The sequence below is a fragment of the Rousettus aegyptiacus genome, unplaced genomic scaffold (genome assembly GCF_014176215.1).
Source record: "Rousettus aegyptiacus isolate mRouAeg1 unplaced genomic scaffold, mRouAeg1.p scaffold_m13_p_1, whole genome shotgun sequence".
In the NCBI taxonomy this organism is placed as follows: Eukaryota; Metazoa; Chordata; class Mammalia; order Chiroptera; family Pteropodidae; genus Rousettus; species Rousettus aegyptiacus.
The window spans coordinates 146,320,879-146,341,191 of record NW_023416284.1 but is presented as its reverse complement, the minus strand read 5'-3'; the positions used below and the strand labels follow the sequence as shown (position 1 = coordinate 146,341,191).

The following is a 20,313-nucleotide window of genomic DNA, read 5'->3' as shown; positions in this document are numbered from 1 at the left end:
GATCATTTTTTTCACGAGAACATATGAAGAAAAGCTAACATGATCTAGCTTACATGAAAGAAATAAGTATTTTTATAAGAGGCCTTTTTAAAAATTTTTAATAAAGTATTACAAACACACTTCATAGGTTAACGCTGAGCCATTCGCTAAAGAGATCAGACCTTTGAAAGCACCGCGCAAGCTTGTTCCAGCATATATCTCCTCCCCTGTAAGGCAGTCTAAGGACCAGTTCTGGAGTTTCATCTCTTCTAGGTGGGCCTGAACCAAATTAACACTGAATTAAGGTGTACTGGAACCTCCAGGATAAAAGCATAAGGTTCTCTACCTGTGAATTTGTCTATTTGTGTGATTCAGTTTAACACAGTGGTTAAAAGAAAAGCCTCTAGATTGCTGGGGTTCAAGTCCTAGTTCCATCCCTTATCAAGCTTGTGACCCTGGGTGAGCTCTTAGCCTCTAGGGCCTGTTTTCTTGTTGGCAGTAGTACTTCAAGAGGCTGGCTGTGAGGATTAAATATCTGTATAAAGAACTTAAAAGAGTGCCTAATACAATAATGATCAGATATTAATTTAGCCTTTTTTTTTTTAAAGAGAACTTTTCCTTTAATTTACAGTCTACTTAGAACAGTGACTGCAAACCAACAACCCACCAAAGTTTAAGAAAGCAGTGTGACCAAGCAGGTGTTATACTGGGTGACATAACACGCAGCTCAGCACCCAGTCTAACATGAGCTTTGTTCCCACAACGCGAGTTTCAGTCTGTCACCTCTTTCTTAATACTTCCATTTTCTCAATCACCTATCTGTGCTCATGGCAAGGAGAAAAAGCATGTCTGTTCTCCTACTGCTGCCTCTGAAATTACTGGGCTGTTATAACACACACATTTGTTTCAAACAATCAGGCTCACTGTCCCCTACACCAAACACTGGCCTGAATTTTGGAAGCCTGCAAAGCAGATTTCCCAGCAAGCTCAAAGGCCCAGATGGTTCCCATGTGGCAACAGCAGCCTTTCCAGATGACGTCGCCCTCAGAGACTTCCATTTCGAATTTTAAAGCCCACTTGGTTATGCCAATACCATAAAATCTGTCTTTTCCCTTTCGAAACTGGTAACTATTTTCCTTAACTTCTGTAGTTTCACACTGATCCAGAATAATCCTAATTATGGCTTTAATCTCATCAATGCTTATTCATCAGTTGTGCACTGCCTACATTTATACTCCTTAGTTTGGTATTTAAAAACCCTCCTTATCTGTCACCGATTTATCTTTGTACCTTTATTGCCTACTGATCCTTGACTCAGGAGTAGAAAACTCAAAATGTCCACAAGACTCAGGCAAATAGCATAAAGGAGTAAAACAGACTGTTGGAAAGAGGGAGCATACAGTTCAATTGATTATTACCATATTGGACCACCAGTGTTGCCAAATCTACCTCCTGGCCCTCTCTTATTTTAAAGAGAAGTCAGAAATCTGGATTGTGTGGAAATGTTGGCACCTAACTTAAATTTAGAACACTGCATGATCCAACCCCATCCGTGCAAGCCAAACAAAACACGTCTGCACACTGCATTAGGCCAGCTTTGATCTCAGCCCTAATCCCATCTGGCCCAGCAGGATGGATTTATTCAGTGTCTGAAACATTCTCACCTCTCTACATTTGTTGTCTCTTCTACCTTCTTTAACTTTCTAAATCTTAGTCATTCTTTAAGACTCTGCTTAAATCCCACCTTTTCTATAAAGCTGCCCTTGATTACCTACCTGAGCCTTACACCTCCTCCTTTTTTACCGCCTAAAGTTTTCATTGGCACCTTAAGTACTAAGTGTTCCTACCCAAGCTTTATAGCTTCTAACTCTACATACTCAGAGTAAACTCTTTCATATCAAACTGGACATATCTACCTGCCTGTGTCAAAGGTACTTCAAAGTCAGCATGCCCCATGCTAAACTCACCTCCCCTTACAGCCTGCCCTCCCCGCTCCACATCAGTTAACACCGCTGGGCACAACTACCAAGGGAGAAACCGAATCTCTATCCTAGATTACTCCCTCCCTCTCTTCAAATCCAACAGTCAGCACCAAATTCTGACGATTTTACCTCCTACATCTCTCACACGTCCTTTGGTCCACGTGCCCCATTGGTGTTTTTAGTTCAGGTTCTTATCACTCCTCCCCTGGACCACCACGACAGCCTTCTAACGCGCTTCTCACTTGAGCCCCACTCCTAAATCTCTAACCTATATTCTCTGAGACCCCCAGATTTTCAAAAATAAAAATAGTACTTCTCTGCCTAAGATCCTTTTATGGCTCCCCTCGCCTTCGTGGTAAAGCTCAAACCCCTGGTTTGACGGATAATGCCTTCCTGCTTTGTTACTGCAGCGCACCTCCAGCTGCTTCCTCACAGCCACCACGTCAACACTGTTGTCCAGTATGGAAGCTCCGAGCCACACATGGGCTACTGAGTAGTTAAAATGTGGCTAGTGAAATTGAGAGGTGCTGTAAGTGCAAAACACACAGCAAACAGAAAACTGAAAAAAAAAAAAAGTATGTAAAAGATCTCATTAATAATTCTAAAATACTAATTCCATATTGAATACTATTTGGGCTATATTGGTTAAATAAAATATATTATGAAACTCATTTTGTTTGCTTTTTTACTTTTTAAAATATTACTAAAAATGTTTAAATTCCATATGTGGCTTGTATGATTTCTATGAAACAGTGCTGTTCTAAGAAATCTACTTGCAGCTGCAAAGATAAGCCAGATGTCTATAAAGGTGACCTGAAACTGGCTATTCCTCCAGGCCATTGTCACTCCCCATCAGGTGAGATTAGACAAAGCAGAGATAGATTTCTGCTCAATTGTGAAGAAAATGAACGACCTCATCTAAGACAGGTGAAATATAATTATGTGTATTCATCAACTTTATTTGGAATTTGAATCCAGACTCTAATGTATTAATCCACTTCAGGAAGCACCCAAAGGATCTATTACAACTTTTTAACAGACATTCTTTATTATTCAAAAAAGACTGAATTGAATTTACTAGTCATTCTTTTGATGAAACTAAGAACACCTGCCTGCCAAATTGCTATTATCCTTTATTAATTAGTGGTTTTTTTCCTCACCTGCTCTACTTTATGATCCTTAAAAAGAATAATATGGTGAAATGTTTTGGGTCTTTTGAAAGAAGGTAAATTTAGCAAATTCAAATATAAAGGACATTATTTCATTGAATTTTGTTACTGCTGTCATTGTTGTTTAAATAAAGCAAGAACTTCAGTTCTAATACTCCATTCCCCACCCTTAGCCAAAATCTACAAAGTCAAAGTATCTTTGGTCATTAAGTAAGGGAATGGGGGGCGGGGGCGTAGTAAAGAACAAAATCTGGGGATGCTGGCTCTCTTGAGGTCCTTCCTCATTGAGGTAGCAGTACTTAGGAAAACTGGTGTGTTCTATTTACAACCTGGGCCTCCAAGGATTGCCACCAACTATTTTACAAATCCCTGACCATCTCTCATCCTCTGGGCATGTGCTTTAGCAGAAAGCACAAACATTGGGGCAAAACTGATATCTGGTATAAGTTCTACTCTCCTCACAAGAGCTCAGAGGCAGATCTGCCTTTTTGAGAGGTTGGGGCCAGTAGCCTAGTGAAGTGAACCAATCATCGCACTAAATTGGCCTCAGTCCTGGCTTCTCCCCTCTCCAACTCTCTCATGTAGGGGAGCCATAGTGCCATCCATTGAGACATTAGATAGTGTTCTTCCACTGAGAATCCAGGCCAAGTCGTCTGGCTCTAAGGGAGTCTACCGTGAAAGAAGTTAATGAATGACCATAGTATAAAACCAGCTCCAATTAAGCTGACCTGAGTACATTAGAAACTCAAGCTTCTCAACAAATGGTTTCTTAAAAGAAGAATGCCTAATAGAAGAGAACCCCAAATTGCTTTATTTATAGAAGCGTTTGAAACCCAGTGGCGGTAGACACCTGCAAAGCAAAGCCAATGGTCACAAACGTCCAATAATTCCCTATAGTACTGTTTTCTAAGATTGTGTTAATTTGGTCACACCATCACAGTTGTTAGCTTCAACTGTCCTTCCCCCCACCGCCCACCTTTTTAAGAGAATGGGTGGTATTTGCTTAATGTCATTTATATAACGTTTATGTAATTTATTACATTAAAAATAATAAAAACTTTGGTGCATACAAATTAAACTACAGGCATACTTGCAGATATTGTAGGTTTGGTCCCAGATCACTGCAATAAAGCGAGCATCACAATAAAGCAAGTAGAAATCTTTTCTGGTGGAGGGTCTTGCCTCCAATTTGTAAAAATTCAACAACTGAATTGCAATAAAGTGAAGTGCCATAAAGTGAAGTATGCCGGCATATATTTTTGGGTAATAGTAAAGAAGATAGTAAAGAAGGAGAACGAAAGGAGACTTAAAATGAAGATAACTACTTCTGACGGTGAACTTGAAGTAAGAGCTTAATGACTCAAGTACCAAGTGCTAACAAGGGCAGTATTTTAGGGACACTAGGAAATGAGGGCAAAAACAGGCCCAATAGAGCACTGCAGGCTATGGAACTAATAGAACCACAACTACCTTTACAGAACTGAGGAGAAAGAAGTCAACAATATTTATCATCCACTCTTGTTGCAGTTACTATGCCCTTTGGGAGAGAAACAGATTCCAGGCATGCAGTCATCATCTACCCTTGTCTGTGATGACTCTGATTCCCTGGTCCCCTGCCCTTCCTCTTCAGACAACATCATCAAACTGAAAAGAGGGGTAAACAACAGGCAGGCATGCGCACTCATTTTGTCTCTAGGAGAATAAATTCTTTGGGCCAAAGAAGGGGACCCATATCTTTTATGTTTGCATGGTACATCCAAAAACAAGGTAATAAATGCTCTACAACATTTTCAGTGGTTCTGGAGTTAGAATAATTTCTGCAGCTTCCTGCTTTCCAACAGGGATAGGAGTTCAGAGCATTTTCACTCACTTGCTATCCACTCCAGAGGTTAGCAGCTTCAGCTTGTTGCCTCTCATTTGCTTGCAGTTCCACTTCCAAGACTATACAGTTCAACATTTAAAATGCTATTCCTTAAGTCTAAAAGAGCATTCTGCTTTAATAGTTTTTTAAAGGTAAACTCAAATGAGCCTGGCCCCTTTAAAAATTAGATGTACATTTGAAGGGAGAAGAAAGCCTGCTAGATTGGTTAATGGATAATCTCAGAAATTGTTACAAATCAAAAAACTTTACACTATCCTTTGACTTTAAAGTAAGATGAACAAATCTTCTGAATGGAATGAGGGTATGGTTTGGTTTTCTTTCTTTTTTAAACTGTGTTTTCTCTACTTCTGTGTTTGCTAAGAAACGGAAGTAAATCAAAACAAGTGGGAAATTCCCTCAAGAAGTTTCATATGAGCACTGTACACCAGCAAGCCCAGTGAGGTGATTAAAGGTAGAAGAAAACTACATAGATTTGGGTACATAAAATTAAGCCCTTTACATCATATAATATTGAAATAGGACTTTATGGCCATTAAGATAAGTATTGTCAGCTTTAAAATGTCATTTTATCTTGTTAAATTTGATCAACTGTGCTTTGAGAATAAAATAGTTCTAAGATATGCTCGAAGTGCAAACACAAAATTTCTTTACCAGCCAACATTTTTAAGAACATCTTTACACAGCCTAATGCCTATTTACTAATAAGATATTTCTGTCATGACTAGACTTCATGGTCTGGGTACCAACTGCCTCCTCAGCGGCTGACCAAATGGAGAGCAGACCTTTGGCCTAATAGGACTCCAGGAGGCAGGGCATTGGTTCTGTTTGTTTTTTTAAATGAGCAGTCTTTCCATTTCATTAAGATGAGTTTCCATGGTGTCGGTAATCACACGCGGCACCGTTGACACACATAAAAGTCAGGATTGAGAAAAAAGAAGAGTTTCCAGAGTGAAGATTATTTAATAGCCATCGAGGGGTAGAAAAAGAAGGGTGGAGTTCAGAAGGAAGAAAGATGGCTGACGGTTCAAAGAATGGCCTAATTTTGAAAACATTTTCTAACTCTAAAAATTCTTTAGAGCTTTTGTTATTTTCCTCTTTTTTAAAAAAGCAATTTTCCTTAGAGTAAAATAAAAGTCTGTTCTTGACACAGCATTATTTAAATCAGATCGAGATTTGGCAAAACTATTCTAGAGTAATTATCACTCAAAACCCATTTGAATTTAGATGACGGTTCAAATAATCCCTCCTTTTAGAAGTTAAGATGGACTTCATCTTAAAAGAGAAAATAAATCACTAAGACTTTTAGGTAACTTGAAATTATTTAGTGACCCGGACAATAATTTCTTGCCATCTATTTCTCAAATTACCAAAAACTATACTAGTCTGTTCTACACAATAAAAGGTGTTTAATCTGTTGCTTTATTTAAATTTTTATTTATCACATCTAAATCCAAATTGGATTCTGGAATAGTTTCTTTCTTGGAGTTTCATTCTTGGCACACAAGATTCAACACTCACACCCTTGATTCCTGGCTTGTTGGGATGAACACACTGTTCAGATGAACACACAGACTGCCTCTACTCTGGTCATCAAGATGGCCCCAGAGGACTTGGCAATAGTCTACAGCCTGCCTGCGTGACTGACTATATACTACTTTGGTAGAGAACTCTGAAGATACAAAGTGTTCACAAAGGCTCTTGCAGATGTGATTAATGCTCTGATGAAACATCGTGTGTTTACATGCTTACATTTTTTTAAAGGATATGCTCTTGTAAACTTACTCCTGGACTTATCTGGTGATAAAGTCTCCTACGTGCATATGCATATATAACAGGAAAAAAAAATGTCTTTGGAGTCAAATTATGAGCTCTACTCCCTACTGATTCTAAGATCTTGGGCATCAGTGTCCTGATCTCAAACACTGCATACTAGTTCATAATATGGGCAGTACCACCACCCCAAGGGGTGTTTTAGATTTTGTGGAGGCTATTTTTATCTTTCCCATATAGTTGTGCCCAAGAATTACCTTTTTAAAATCTTTTTATTTTAATAAAATTTATATCACATAATGTTTTCCATCATAACCATTTTTAAGTGGACAGTTCAATAGCATTAAGTACATTCACCTTCTTGTGCAACCATCACCACCATCCATCTCCAGAACTTTTTCATTTTCCCAAACTGAGACTCTAGATGTGTTAAACAATAACTCCCTATTTCCCCCTTCCCCAAGCCCCTGGCAACCCCCATTCTATTTTCTGTCTCAATGAGTTTGACTACTTTTGGTACCTCATCTAAGTGGAATCATACAGTCTTTGACCTTTTGTGTCTGGCTTAGGTCACTCAGCATGTCTTCAAGCTTGGGACACTGTAGCTGTGTCCAAGCATTAACTTTTAAAATACATATTATTTTATTCAAAAATTACTTCTTGTATTTCTCCTTTATGTTACAGGTGGAGCATTATTGATTTTTTTCTTTTTCAATATGTGTATATGTAGGTTTTAAGATCTAGGAGTTTTATTTCAGGAGGGAAAAGGACGTAGTGGATTTGACACACTGCTCTAGATTCATGACAGGGTTGCAGAGAAAGAGGTGCCGGAACTGGGCAATCCCGACCCCCGATTCAGAGCATGAGGAGTAAGGAGATACCTGGCAGCGAATTATGAAAAGTCCCTGAGGTAGCTTTGGAGGAGTCAGAAACGTGTGAAAGAAAACCACGTGTTCATATAAGCAGAGACAATAAAATAGGGACAGGCACAACTGATTTATGTTATGCCTAGTATAATGCTTTATCGATTCAATCATCAGTGTATGGCAGCATTTTAAATTCCACAGGTGTGTGCATGAGTCAAGAGGAGCGTGGACACGTGTCGGCCTACCTGCTAGGCTGGATTCCCCTCACACATCCCATTCTTTTGGAAGTAGCTGAGACATGGTCCAAGACATAGGAGGTGTTATTTCACCTCAGCAGAGCTGACTATGTACATCTTGCCACCCATTTCCATATCTTTAAATTATTCTACGTTGAAACCAATGTAGATAAGTAAATTTTTATTTCTATTATTTAAGCTTTAAACCATACACTGTCACTATGTGTGTGACCAGAAAAAGTCTCTCAACCAATGAACTCCTTTCCCTGTAAGATGGAGAAAAAACTGTTCTCAGTCAGGGGTTATTTACTGAAGATCAACGAAAAAAAGAACTTGAAGAACATTAAGTACTATTAAGATGGAAAGTAGTCATCAGCAGGGAAATCAGTAGACCTCATACTTCAGCAATTCAACCAACCTATAAACTCAGCCTGAAAATGGTTAAAAAATACTTGAGTGCCAGGTACATGCTAGGTTCTGGGAATGGAGCAATGAAGGGGGTCTTTGTCTCTACTCCTAGGAAGTGTCCAGTCTACCTACCTTACCTGTTTCCTCTTTACCATTCCCTGACGTGTCAGAACGCTTCCAACATAAAACTCTCTAATGTGTTTTGTAGTAAAATCCACAGTTTTCACCAGCCTTTCTCATACTTATACTGAATACAGTTTAAGGGCCTAAGAAAAATACACTACTACTACTTTTTTCTTTTTCTTATTACTACTTTTTAAATTAAAATGAGATATTTTTAAATGTTTGTAGATTTCTTTCTCCCCTGCAAATTTTAAATCTTTTAGTGGTTTAGGACCTATATTCTAGAAATAATTTTCATGTCTGAATAAACCATGCATTATTTCTTAAAAAAATAAAATAAATAATCTGTTGAATTACCTATATTTAATTTTGGCTAACTAAATATAATTTGCAACACGTGACAAACTTACTCAGCCTTACTATAAACAGCAGCTCTGTTTATGTTTAGTTATTTGTAAATGGTTAGTTTTCTAAATTTCTTATGTATTAATTATGTCCCATCCTCCTATCAAGTTCCTATGATAGTATCTTACATTTGAAAAAAAAAAATACTCAAAAAAAAAAAAAACTAGCTTGTTTGATGAGAGTTTTCTATAAATATTTAACTTCACCATTACTGAGCCACTAGTGGCCAGAGAAGATAGGATCCTTATTCATCTAAAGTAGGAGAATGCTGGTGAATACTGCCTACAGCACAAAACTGATAAATGGGCAAATTTTCACTAACCTGCAGCAGATGTTGAGATCTGCAGGGAAATAAATGCAAGGTTAGAAAAGCAAAAAAAAAGCATAGGCGCCATTGAAAAAAAATCTGAACAGAGGAATAAAGTGAAGGATAGAAGATGCCTAATCATGCGTGTAATAACTGCACAAGAACTGAGAAGATATAGCAGTGTATTATTAGAAGACATAAGTCGTGAATAAAGTATCTGAAGAGAGAGCGATGCTTGGGTCCTACACGAGAATTTTCAATTTTTAACAGATTCGAATTTTCATGTAGATTTTAATAAAATATAAAGATAAAAAATAAGTTGAATAAAAAATTCATCAACTGGTGGCTGGTCTTAATGATAGAAGCTAGAGACGGCCTGTGCCATATGCTTCTCACAGGCATCAAGAAACTGTCTTATTTTTCTCTTTTCCAAATAGCTGATATTGCTCTTCACCCACAGGATGCCTTACTGTCACCTCCTCAGAGAGGTTGTCCCTGACTTCTCAAACTGAAGTTACCTCCCAGCATCACCTCCCACCTCACTTATTTTCTTCAAAGAAAACACCGCTATTTGAAAACTGCCTTCTTTATTTATGTTTTTATTTATTTATTGAGTCATGTGAGAGACGTGACTACATCTAGTCTCACCACTGTGTCCCCACACCTAGAATGCCAGTGAATATTTCCTGAATGAATGCTGAAATCTGCTCAGCTGAGATGTAATTATAGGAAATCTCACACATGCAAGAAAAAAATAGGAACATAATGAAATAACCCATTCTAATTCTAATCTAATAACACTCCTGCCACTTACTGTGTAACCCTGAGCAAAATAAAACCTCTCTGGTCCTCAACATTCTTATCTATTAGAGGGAGAACCGGTATCAATGCTGCTTTCCTCATAAAAGGTTGCTGTGAGAGTTGAATCAGAAAATGTATATGTGAAGTCGATACCTTCATATCCTTTTTGGAAGTTTGTTGCAAAGGAAATGAATGAATGAAATGAATAAATGAACAGAACATTTCCAGACCACACAACAAACAAACAAACAAAAAACAAGAAATGTATATAGGGGTTATATGAGTACATATCATCAGCACATAGTCAATCTCAAATGATAAATTCTGATATTTAAATTAATACACTATGCAAAGAAATATCCTGTGTCAAAGAAATTTCATAAGCCTGCTTTTGAGTGAAAAACAGAAAAACAAAAATTAATTTAAAAATCTTAGTGAAAAAGCCTACTGTCTGCAGTTTCAATTGCTGTCTCCTATCTTCATTTAATCTTCCTTACAGTTCCATCTTTAATTTTCAAATGCATAAGAAAAACCACAAAAACGGTCATTCTCAAACCATTTGAGATTTTGCTTCCAGGCACTTTTTGTCAGTTTTGATTCAGATAAACTCTTGTAAAAATTGTCTATAGGTTTGGACATTTCTTATATAGATGATATGTTGAGGTTGCTAAGATACACCATAAAAACCAAATCTGTAGAAATTATGAAGAAAAAAGAAATTCATGCTAGTTTGCTAAGAAAGACCACATTCACATAACTTTTATTACAGTATATTATTACAATTGTTCTATTTTAGTTAGTATTTACCTCTTACTGTGCCTAATTTGCAAATTAAATTTTATATCTATACATTATGTATGTATAGATAAAAACACACTATATATAGAGCTTGGTACTATTCCTGGTTTCAGGCATCCAGTGGGGGTATTGGAATGTATCCCCCTAAGAATAATGGGGGGACTATTGTACCAAAACATTATGCATAGCTAATAAATGTCAAAGTAACAATCAATGTAAAGATAATTAGAACAAAAGACCAAATCCAAGAATAAAAAGAAAAATGACAAGACAGGAAGGAGGGAGAAAATGAAACCTTTAGCCTCTAGTATTAAGCCTTCAGTGGTTAGCCTCCAGCCTAGAAACAAAATTAAAATGCTAACTCTACCTCTTTAGTGCTAAGAGGACAGAATTGATAGGGCAACTCTTCAGATTACACACTCCACTGTCAATCAATTTAAAGTTTCTAAAACTCTGCAACAATGCTGGGAACATGTAATAGGCCCCAGGGTTTTTCTTCTGTCAAAACTTGACAGTGAACCAAGGTCAAGAGCAACAGGAGAAATCAACTCAGCAGCCTAGTCCTGGTCCAATATACAGTACATTTTGGTTTAAAAGAACTCCTTATGAACCCTGCATTCTCAGGGCTCTGCTACACAACCACCTTAACCCTGAGCTCTAAGTACATCCACAAAAGAGAGATGACAAAGCCCATACAACTGCTACTGGCAACTTTGTAGAACTGGACTGTGTCGAAATAGAAAAGCAATTTCTTGATTGGAAAATGACCCCTATGAGTTGACTAGGGTTATGCTAAGCAAGAAAACAATTTCATTCCTCTAATATATGGTTCTGTTTCTACTATGTATACATTTGCATTTTAGGCTACTGACAAGCTTCCATTTATTTCCCATGCTGTGGTGGCTGAAACAATGACTCTTACTGGAAAAATTACTCTTTGGCTAACGGTATAGGAACTTAGGTCTTGGATTATAGGAACAAAACATTCTAAACAAGCTTTCTGCTTCTGTGACCTCGCTTACGCACCTGACCTGTAAAGTTGACAGGTAGTGAACAGAAGAAAAATAGACTTTTGTGTTCAGATAGAATAAAGAATGGGGTTTATGACTTAAAAACCCTATACCTCTACATTTCGAGGCTGTTTAATTTGGGGTGTGCGTACCCCTGGCAGACCCAGCTGGCTGAATAAAGAGTGTGTTTCCTATAACTCATCGATTTCTGGTGGTCCGTGTGTCTATCAGGGGCTGGCGGCTACAACATTGGCAAGCAACTTAATTAAGCTTTCTGTGCCTTAGTTCTTTTACCAATCTTTTTTAAAAGTGCAATTAAAAAATGATTTATACAATCTCTTTCAACTCTTAAATTACTGTTATATCTTTTTTTCAGGTATTTATTTTATTTGAAAGCCACACTCAAGAAGACCCAGGCTCGAGCTCTGGCAACCATTACCAGTCTCGCAACCCCGAGCAAGTGTTTACCATCCAGTTAAAAAAAAAAGAAGAAGAAAAAGAAACAACAGCCACCTAAAACTTAATAAACTAAAATTTAATGACCAACCTAATTGCAGTTTCAGCCTTTCCAAGTAGTGAAAATTTAAACCAATCAATCTGAGATTTCCTGATCACCTGCTGGTGAGGTAATCTGCCTGATAAGATCACCTGCCTTCCCCTAAGGGGAGGTGTCCTTGCCTGAAACAATCCACTTTTAACGTCTTAGTCCTATCCTCTTTCTGCCTATAAAAACCTTCCATTTTGTATAACTCATGGAGCACCTTTCTAGTTGCCAATGGGATGCTGTCTGATTCATGAATCCCTTACTAAAGCCAATTGGGTCTTCAGATTTACTCAGCTGAGTTTTGTTCTTTACTAGATGTGGTGGCGGCTTGAGAATCAAAGTGATTTTCTGACGGCATTCTAGGACGATGAGAAACACGAGTGCAGTCCCCACAAACCCATTTTGAGTTTGCTGTCCTTCTCACTATTTCCACTCAGGCCATTGGTGAGTCCCTCTTGAGTTTTCACCTTGTTCTCTTCTGAGTTCAGCTCCTGATCTAAATGGTTTTCCTTTACAGGGCAGGGCAGTTTGAGCTGGGAAACCATTCTACCAGGATCCAGCTGAGCTGGTTAGAAGATTCTTCCTGAAGCCAACTGAGTTGGCAGAAGGTTCTACCCAGAGTCAAGCCCCCTAGCCTTTCAGACCCCAAGGAAATTAAGCTATGAGAAGGTGTGAGAAATGAAGATGGATTTTTGTTAAGGGAAATGAGAATAATTTTGTCTAAACTAAATAATTTTGTACAAAGGACAAACTAAATATATACAAAAAGTTGGAGAAAGAAAGAGAATTTTACCTTGTGTAATTAAGCTGGCTAAAAATTGAATTGTTCTTATAAGGGTTTTTTAAATTAAGCTTTAATGTCAATGACATACATATGTAAAACCAAAACTTAATTTTCTTTCAACTGCTAAAGGTTTTTCTTTTTGATTAATCTGCCAAGAAAGCAAAATTCTGTTTTATCAAAATAATTTTCTGCATTTGTCTTAACTATGTTTAATTATTTAAGAAAATCTCAATAGTAAGAGATAACCTTCTGTATTTGTCTTTGAAATCATTTATTGTCACTTTGGTCAAATATATAATTAAGTTTTGTTTCATAATGATCTGTGATCCTTACTTAGTCAAGTGTCCAAAGCTTTTGGTATTTTTGACAAACCTCCCCAAATCGAATTCTAAATGAAGTCTTTTTGGAACCCAAACTAACTGAGATTTCCAAGAGGGACCCCGAGAGAACAGAAGGGAAACTTGAAAGGCAAAAAAAAAAAAACTTTGGTCTAAGGACAGTGTGGCTGATAACAGGTAGCATCTCATCTCTGAAGTGGAACAGCAGACTCTTTCATAAAAAGAACATGAGACTTAGAGTCCAGGACCTGCGTTCAGATCCCAGCTCTGAGCATAGGTCAGTGAGTGACCTTGAATGAGCATAGCTTAGCAGAGTTGTTTCCTTAGCTCTAAATATATAGTTATTTATTATACTTACTACACTCATCTTTGTGATGGTTATTATATTTTTGTGAAAATTTTCACACACGACTGAGTCCCCCTCTGAGGAAACCACAAAGAGATGAAAGCATATGTACTATTCCCATTTACATGTCTCAGTGCACTAAGCTCTAGGCTTGAAGCACTATTCCCGCTTTGACCACGACATGAACAGAGATGCCTTGGCTAGCGAGATCCAACGATATATTCCATTATTGACCTATGAGAGCATTTGACATTAATTAAAGCTATAAAATATCTTTAGGCACTACATGCCACACTTATTGACTTGTCTGCCTCAAAATTTCATTCTTTTTTTAAAAAATACAAGTTGTTTGTTCCTATCTACAACTGGACTTAGTGTCTACTTAATTGCCCTGTCAGCAGGCAGATGACTGTGTCTTTAATCACAGCATCAGGCAAATGAGATCCTCCTATCAAGTCGAAGTTGCTTTTGAGAACAGTCCATTAGTATTTGCCATAAAATTGACACACTTAAATCTTATCACAAAGTTTTTTGAAAACGAGCTAATAAACACCTATTCTACAGATGTCTACACATGAATCAGTCATCTTCCCTTTGATAGAGAACTATATGGGTTTAAAGCTTAGCAACTAACACTGCCCAACTATTATATGTTATGGAGTTAAAGAATACAGGTACTAAATAGTTGTTTTCAAAGGTAGGTAGTGGTGGAGAGATGTAAAGCAATTAAAACTAAATCATCCTCCTCATATTGAGGATGGAGCATTTCATGCCCCTGAGAAAAGTTACATACCGCCCTGTGGTCAGTGCTCTACTAAAGCAATGTAGACTTCTGGTCTGGCTATGGCTCCTGCATCCTCATCCTATTACACAACCCTATACTCTTTGAGATTTTCAGTTGCTACACAGTAAGGCAGACACCAGTTTTCTAACTTTCCTTGTTAATAATGGGGATGGCCACTAAAAGTTTTTTTTCCCTCCTTCCATATATTTACGATAATGACAGACAAACAGATATTTCTGTTTATCAGGTTATAGCTTACACATATGCATATAAAGCTGTGGTTCAAAGCAAACGCATCAACTTCCTCCATCGAAAGATAGCATTAGTGTTATTCACTGAGCTTATTTGTTAAGTGTTTAATAACTATGAATAAACCATCATGTCCTATAAGTACAAAATGTGAAACTTCACTATGTCATCAAAGCAGAGAATTTTAAAGGTTAAAATGGTGAGAAAATAAATTACTTACATGAAACCACCAGTGGAATGAATAGATAAACGATCGAGGGCCAAGCTCCAGGACACACTGATATTCAGTGTGAAAAAGGAGCAAAGAAACTCAGAAGGAATGATGGAGGAGAAGGGGCAACTGAGAGAACGTTGTGATTCTGGAAGCTAATGAAGAAAGATTGGGTAAGGAATTGCTATAAAAACTTAATTCGGAAAACAAAACTAAACTCTCAGGTAAAGGGGGCAAATCACAAAAACTAAAGTATCTGCTATTAGAAATGGTTATTAGAAATTTACATCTCACCTAAATTGATCTGTAAGATTTGTACCCTTACAATAGAGATTAGAAGTGGGTAGGCCCAAAAGAGATCATTTGACAGCTTCCAAGAGGCAATGTGATTCTTCATTTTTAAAAGTCAACTACTGAAAGATAAAACCTCCAATCCTGCTTTGACAGCAAGAATTGCCATAAAGGATATATATTCTCTCTCAATTCAAGCATAGTTTAATAAATAAGATCTTAAGAGTTTTTAACATAACCACGAGAGCACTTAATTGCAGCTCTGAATCTTTAAAGAAGACCTACATAGGTAATTTATTTCCCTAGTTGATTAAGGATCTGGTTTTAACACCCAATCTCATGCTCAAGGCCCAATTCCAGTTTTTACTAACCACTTTTTCAAATGGATATCGTCTCTCTCCTTTGACTCTATATAGTCCTCCCATAAAGCACTCAATCAGCAATCACACTGTCTTAAAATAACTCATTTTCATACCAGAACTGTATAGATGTTTTACATATGTTTTCTCTAATCCTTACAACAACTTTGCAGAATTGGGTTTATCTGTATTTTATTGATGAAGAAAGTAATGCTTAGAGAGGTTACCCAAGGTTGTACAACTAGTAAGGGACAAAACCAGGATCTGAACCGGGTCTGTCTTACTTCAGAGCCTTTACTTCTACCCACTATACCATACTGCCTCTTGCATGAAAGTACTACCCTAATTATCAGTCACAATCTCTGTAGATCCTGGACAAGTTTTAAAATCTCTCAGTGTCTCAGTCTTCTTATCCATGAAATGAAGATGATACATCACAGGCACTGTATTATTTTGAATTTTAAATAAGATAATGCATGTACAAGTTCTTTATAAACCGTAACGGTTTTTATTACAATACTGGATTTGATGCTCCTTCAGTACAAGTTCTTATGTCTTAAATGTGCATGCCCTTCGACACCCAGGAAGGAGGTTTAAACAGCCTGCATGGCATTTAACTGTCTGGTGTCTCCCCTCCAATGTGGCTTCCGGTGCCACAACAATTTGAGACAAAGAGAAAATCCCAAATGAAAATTATCAACACCTTTTCTAAGAATACACGCCTGGAAGGAGGGAGAGCGTGGAAAAGGCCTGGTTTGTTGTCGGAGGTAACAGAGGCCTCACGGTTCTGTCGCTACCTGATTTACAGCCTCCTGATGACAACAGCACCTATAGCACTGTTGCCACTCACTGTGAATTTGATTAACTTTAAAGAAAAAGAAACCAATAACATTAACCTTCCTTCGGCATACTCATTCCCCCCACCCCAAATAAGATGGACACATCTGGTGGTATATTCAAGGAACCGGCCCAATATACTCCAGAGTGAGAGGACTAGATCTGCTGCCAGGCAAGCACAGTGGAAGGGAACCAACCTCTGCTCTGCTGTTACGTGATGCTTAGTTTTTGTTAATGATGGATCTGTTTTCCAGTCTGTAAAACATATGCTAATTATTACTTATTTCGCCTACTTCGCAGATTTATTGCGACAAATGAAAAAATACATGTTAAATTAATTTCCAAATTATAAATATATTACCAGCAATAACTAGACAATCACCTACTACTTGTCCTCTGGTAAATGTCTGGTATTAGCAAAGCTAAGATACTGATTTCTCTGGGTGTGTGGACCTTGAAGTATCAAAGAGAATTAAGAAAAATCTACTCAGCCTTGAGAAGAACACAACAAATGTTATCTTAACTACAGAAGCTTTGGAAGAGGTAGTTGGTAAAGTTGATCCTTACACAATGGATCTATAGTCCAAAAAAAAAAATGGCTTTTCACAGTTCAGATATGCCTTCCTAAAAGTGTGAAAATGGACTATTAGATCAAGAGGTAGCCACATACTACATATGTGACAGGGGTCACATAGTAGGTCATTTTCCTAGTACCTCATTCTCTGCAGAACACTAAGTGCCTCAGAGTACTAAAAACTAGTCCTCCTTGTCTCCCCATTGGTCATCCCAGATGCTTCCTCAACACACTTGGCAAAAAGAGAATAAGGAGAATCGAGAAATCAAAATTATTCTTAGCTCCAGGACACATCTACCATCTCTCTTCATGCTTCTTTGACCTAATTCCTTTCTAAACTGAGCATGGGGAGCCACAGTGTTGTATTTTACTAGCTGACTCCTTGAGCTCAGTAATTCTTTGAACTCAGTTAAAAACTTCCACCAAAACTTTAACTAAAGAAAAATTGTACAAACGCCCATACATAGACTGAAAGTTAGAAAAGATCCAGGTTCATACACAGTATACATAAAAAAAAAAAAAAAAATTGCCCTAGTATAATGTTTGTTTATCAACTATGTTGAAATGTAAATACATTTTCCACCACAACAGTAAGAAAAAAAAAAAGCATAAACACTTTTGAGCAAATCTGGTTCAGTATACAAAAGGCTGAAATCTGTCTTGAAATAATGATAAACAATATAAATTGCTTGAGCACTTGAAACCCTAATTTCCTATGAAACCCTTACACTCTCCCCTCATATGGAACTAAGTTTTCTCAAATAGTCTTCTGAATAGAATTCCCATTTCCCAGAAGTACCCAAGTGGATGTAATGCTTATTTGTGTCAAGGCCGTTGGCTTACTATTTACCCAATTTCTTTACTCTTTTATTGAAAAAATTGATTGATGCTGACAAAATCATTGCACCATCTTTGTCCCTGATTATGATTTGTACGTCACTTGAAGCAACAAAGACCTATCAAGTCTTCTATATTGATGTTATTTGTTCCTTTTTTAAAAAAGTTGTTTTTGTTTGTTTAGATTTGGTAAGTTTTAAAATACCAGAGCACACCATGAAACGTATCCTCTATTTAATGATCTGATGGATGTGTTGACCTTGTCTTGAGGCCTTGAACTTCAAGAGTCCCTGAATTGCAGCCAGCATAATGTTTAAGACCAAATTTAATCTGATCCATCTTGCTCTTCTAAGAAGTTTTCCTGTATAAAATAATATCGGTTGCCAGCAAAGAAAAGGAAGCATACTCACCAAGTGAACATAAGGCACAAAGTATCCAAAAAGCGCAAGTGGTATTCCGACTGCCCACACAGTGTACGCTGTCACCTTGAAGATAGCAAAATTGAAAATTTTTTCTGGAGGACGGAACTTTCTAGAAAAGAGGGGAAATCTGTTGCCTCCTTTGGTTCCACTGTCTTTTTCTTTGACACTGGTAGCAAGAGGTCGGTAAGTAAAGCCAGCCAGAAAAAGAACAAACATGAAGATGCAGAGCACTCGCAGTGTGTAAAAGAGGCCCATGTTGTCAATCAGAATCCTCAAAAAAAAAGGCAGCAAAACTGTGAAGATGCTGCTGCCAGCGGTCACAATGCCATTCACTAGTCCAAGGCGCTTCTTGAAATAGTATCCCAAAATGACCAATGAAGGCTGGTATGCAAAGGAGCAGCCACAGGCGAATACGATTCCATAGGTAAAGTACAGAGGTTCGATGGAACTGTGTAAAGATGAAAAAGATGGAAAGTAACTTTCACTACTTATCTCATGTGCTTGGTAGAATAAAACCTTAGCATAAAAGTGGGTTTTAGTTAATCAGTATATTTTCTACAAATAAAATTTAACCAAAAACAGATGAAAATAAACCAAGAAGAGAGTGCTAAAAAATATTTTAATGTAAGCTGAATAGATAATAAAAATGCCTCAAGTATGTGAAAAATTACTATTAAGGTCGTCGGTGATTTTTGTTCCTCCTCCTCTTTCAGTGGATTTCAGGTGAACCACGCAGCACTGGGTAAGAGCTGGTGTGCCTGCCACGACTCATAAAATACAGTGCCAGGAAGGGCCTCAGTAAAATCAGCAGTAATTAAACTGACAAACAAAAAATTTAGTCTCAATAAAAGTTTTTTTTTGTCATTTAACTATGAAAGCTCATTATTTTATGTGGTTTTCCCAGGCACTTACTAAGCAATCTAGTCAAAGAAAAGGCTGCATTTTACATTTCCCCCACAAGGTTAGGTCAGAAGCATCTGCATGGAAAAGCAGTTGTGTCTCAATTCTGCAGGCTTCATGGCTACAGACCAACCTTTGCCCTATATTGTGCTATTCTCAGTTTGTGCACAATAACAAGAAATCATATTTCTGAATGCAGAAAGACTAAATGAAGTATGTTCATTAGTGATTCTAGTTTGTAAGCTTTAAGGCTATGTCTCAAAAGAATAATAAAGGATTAAGAATTTGACAGTTTAACCGAATAACTTAATTACCTATTTCTTAGGAAAGTAAAGGATCATATCATTACATTCTTTGAAACAATTAATGTAAGGAGTAAAAGAAAACTAAAGTTTTTTCTTTTGAAATGTCTAATTCAAAAGGCTATTTATCAACATAGTAAAGTCAAATTACGAATTAATGAAACTAATATAAAATTGGTTAATAATTAAATTTTGGACAATAATACTAGTCTAGCAAAATGCTGAGGCAATCATAAGGAAGTCTAGAATCTGATAAAAATCAGTGCCTGTTTGCCGTCCTCTCTCTCAAATGCCTTTCCCTCTCTATTAACCCACAGCTAGCACCATCTTTCAGTCAAGCTAAGCTTTCCCAGATTAGCTGTACCTCACTCTGATTACCCTTTCCTGAATCTCCACTCTTTATTCAATGAACATATTTAGCAGCTACTGTGTTCCAAGTATTTGGTGAAAAAAAAATATTACAACTGTTAACCCTATGGGTAGGGTTATGCCATACTCATATCTACTTAATGAAACAAGACATCTCCCCCATATAATACAGAACAAAATATAATACTTCATTTACTCTCTATCAATTTTTTCACATAAGTAATTTTCCAGATAATTGCAACTTACTTAAGGTGCTAATTTATTCTTATTTAACTATTTTAAAGGAAAAGTCTAAATCTATTATACATTTCTCTGCCTTCTTCAAAATATATATTTTAAAAATAGTATTGACAACGCAGTATCATCATGAACATCAGTTTCTATACAGTTATACCCCAGTACTGTAAAGCTGTCAGGTAGAAAACCAGGG

General features: G+C 37.2%; 1 protein-coding gene across 1 annotated transcript in view; it reads right to left on the bottom strand.

The window, feature by feature from the left end:
- The window catches only part of SLC16A10 (solute carrier family 16 member 10), a 99,595-nt gene that overhangs the window by 20,406 nt on the left and 58,876 nt on the right, over positions 1–20,313 (bottom strand). The window contains exon 3 of the mRNA XM_036220976.1: positions 18,301–18,760. Within this exon, the coding sequence (XP_036076869.1) occupies positions 18,301–18,760 (460 nt within the window). The remainder of the gene's footprint in view (positions 1–18,300; positions 18,761–20,313) is intronic.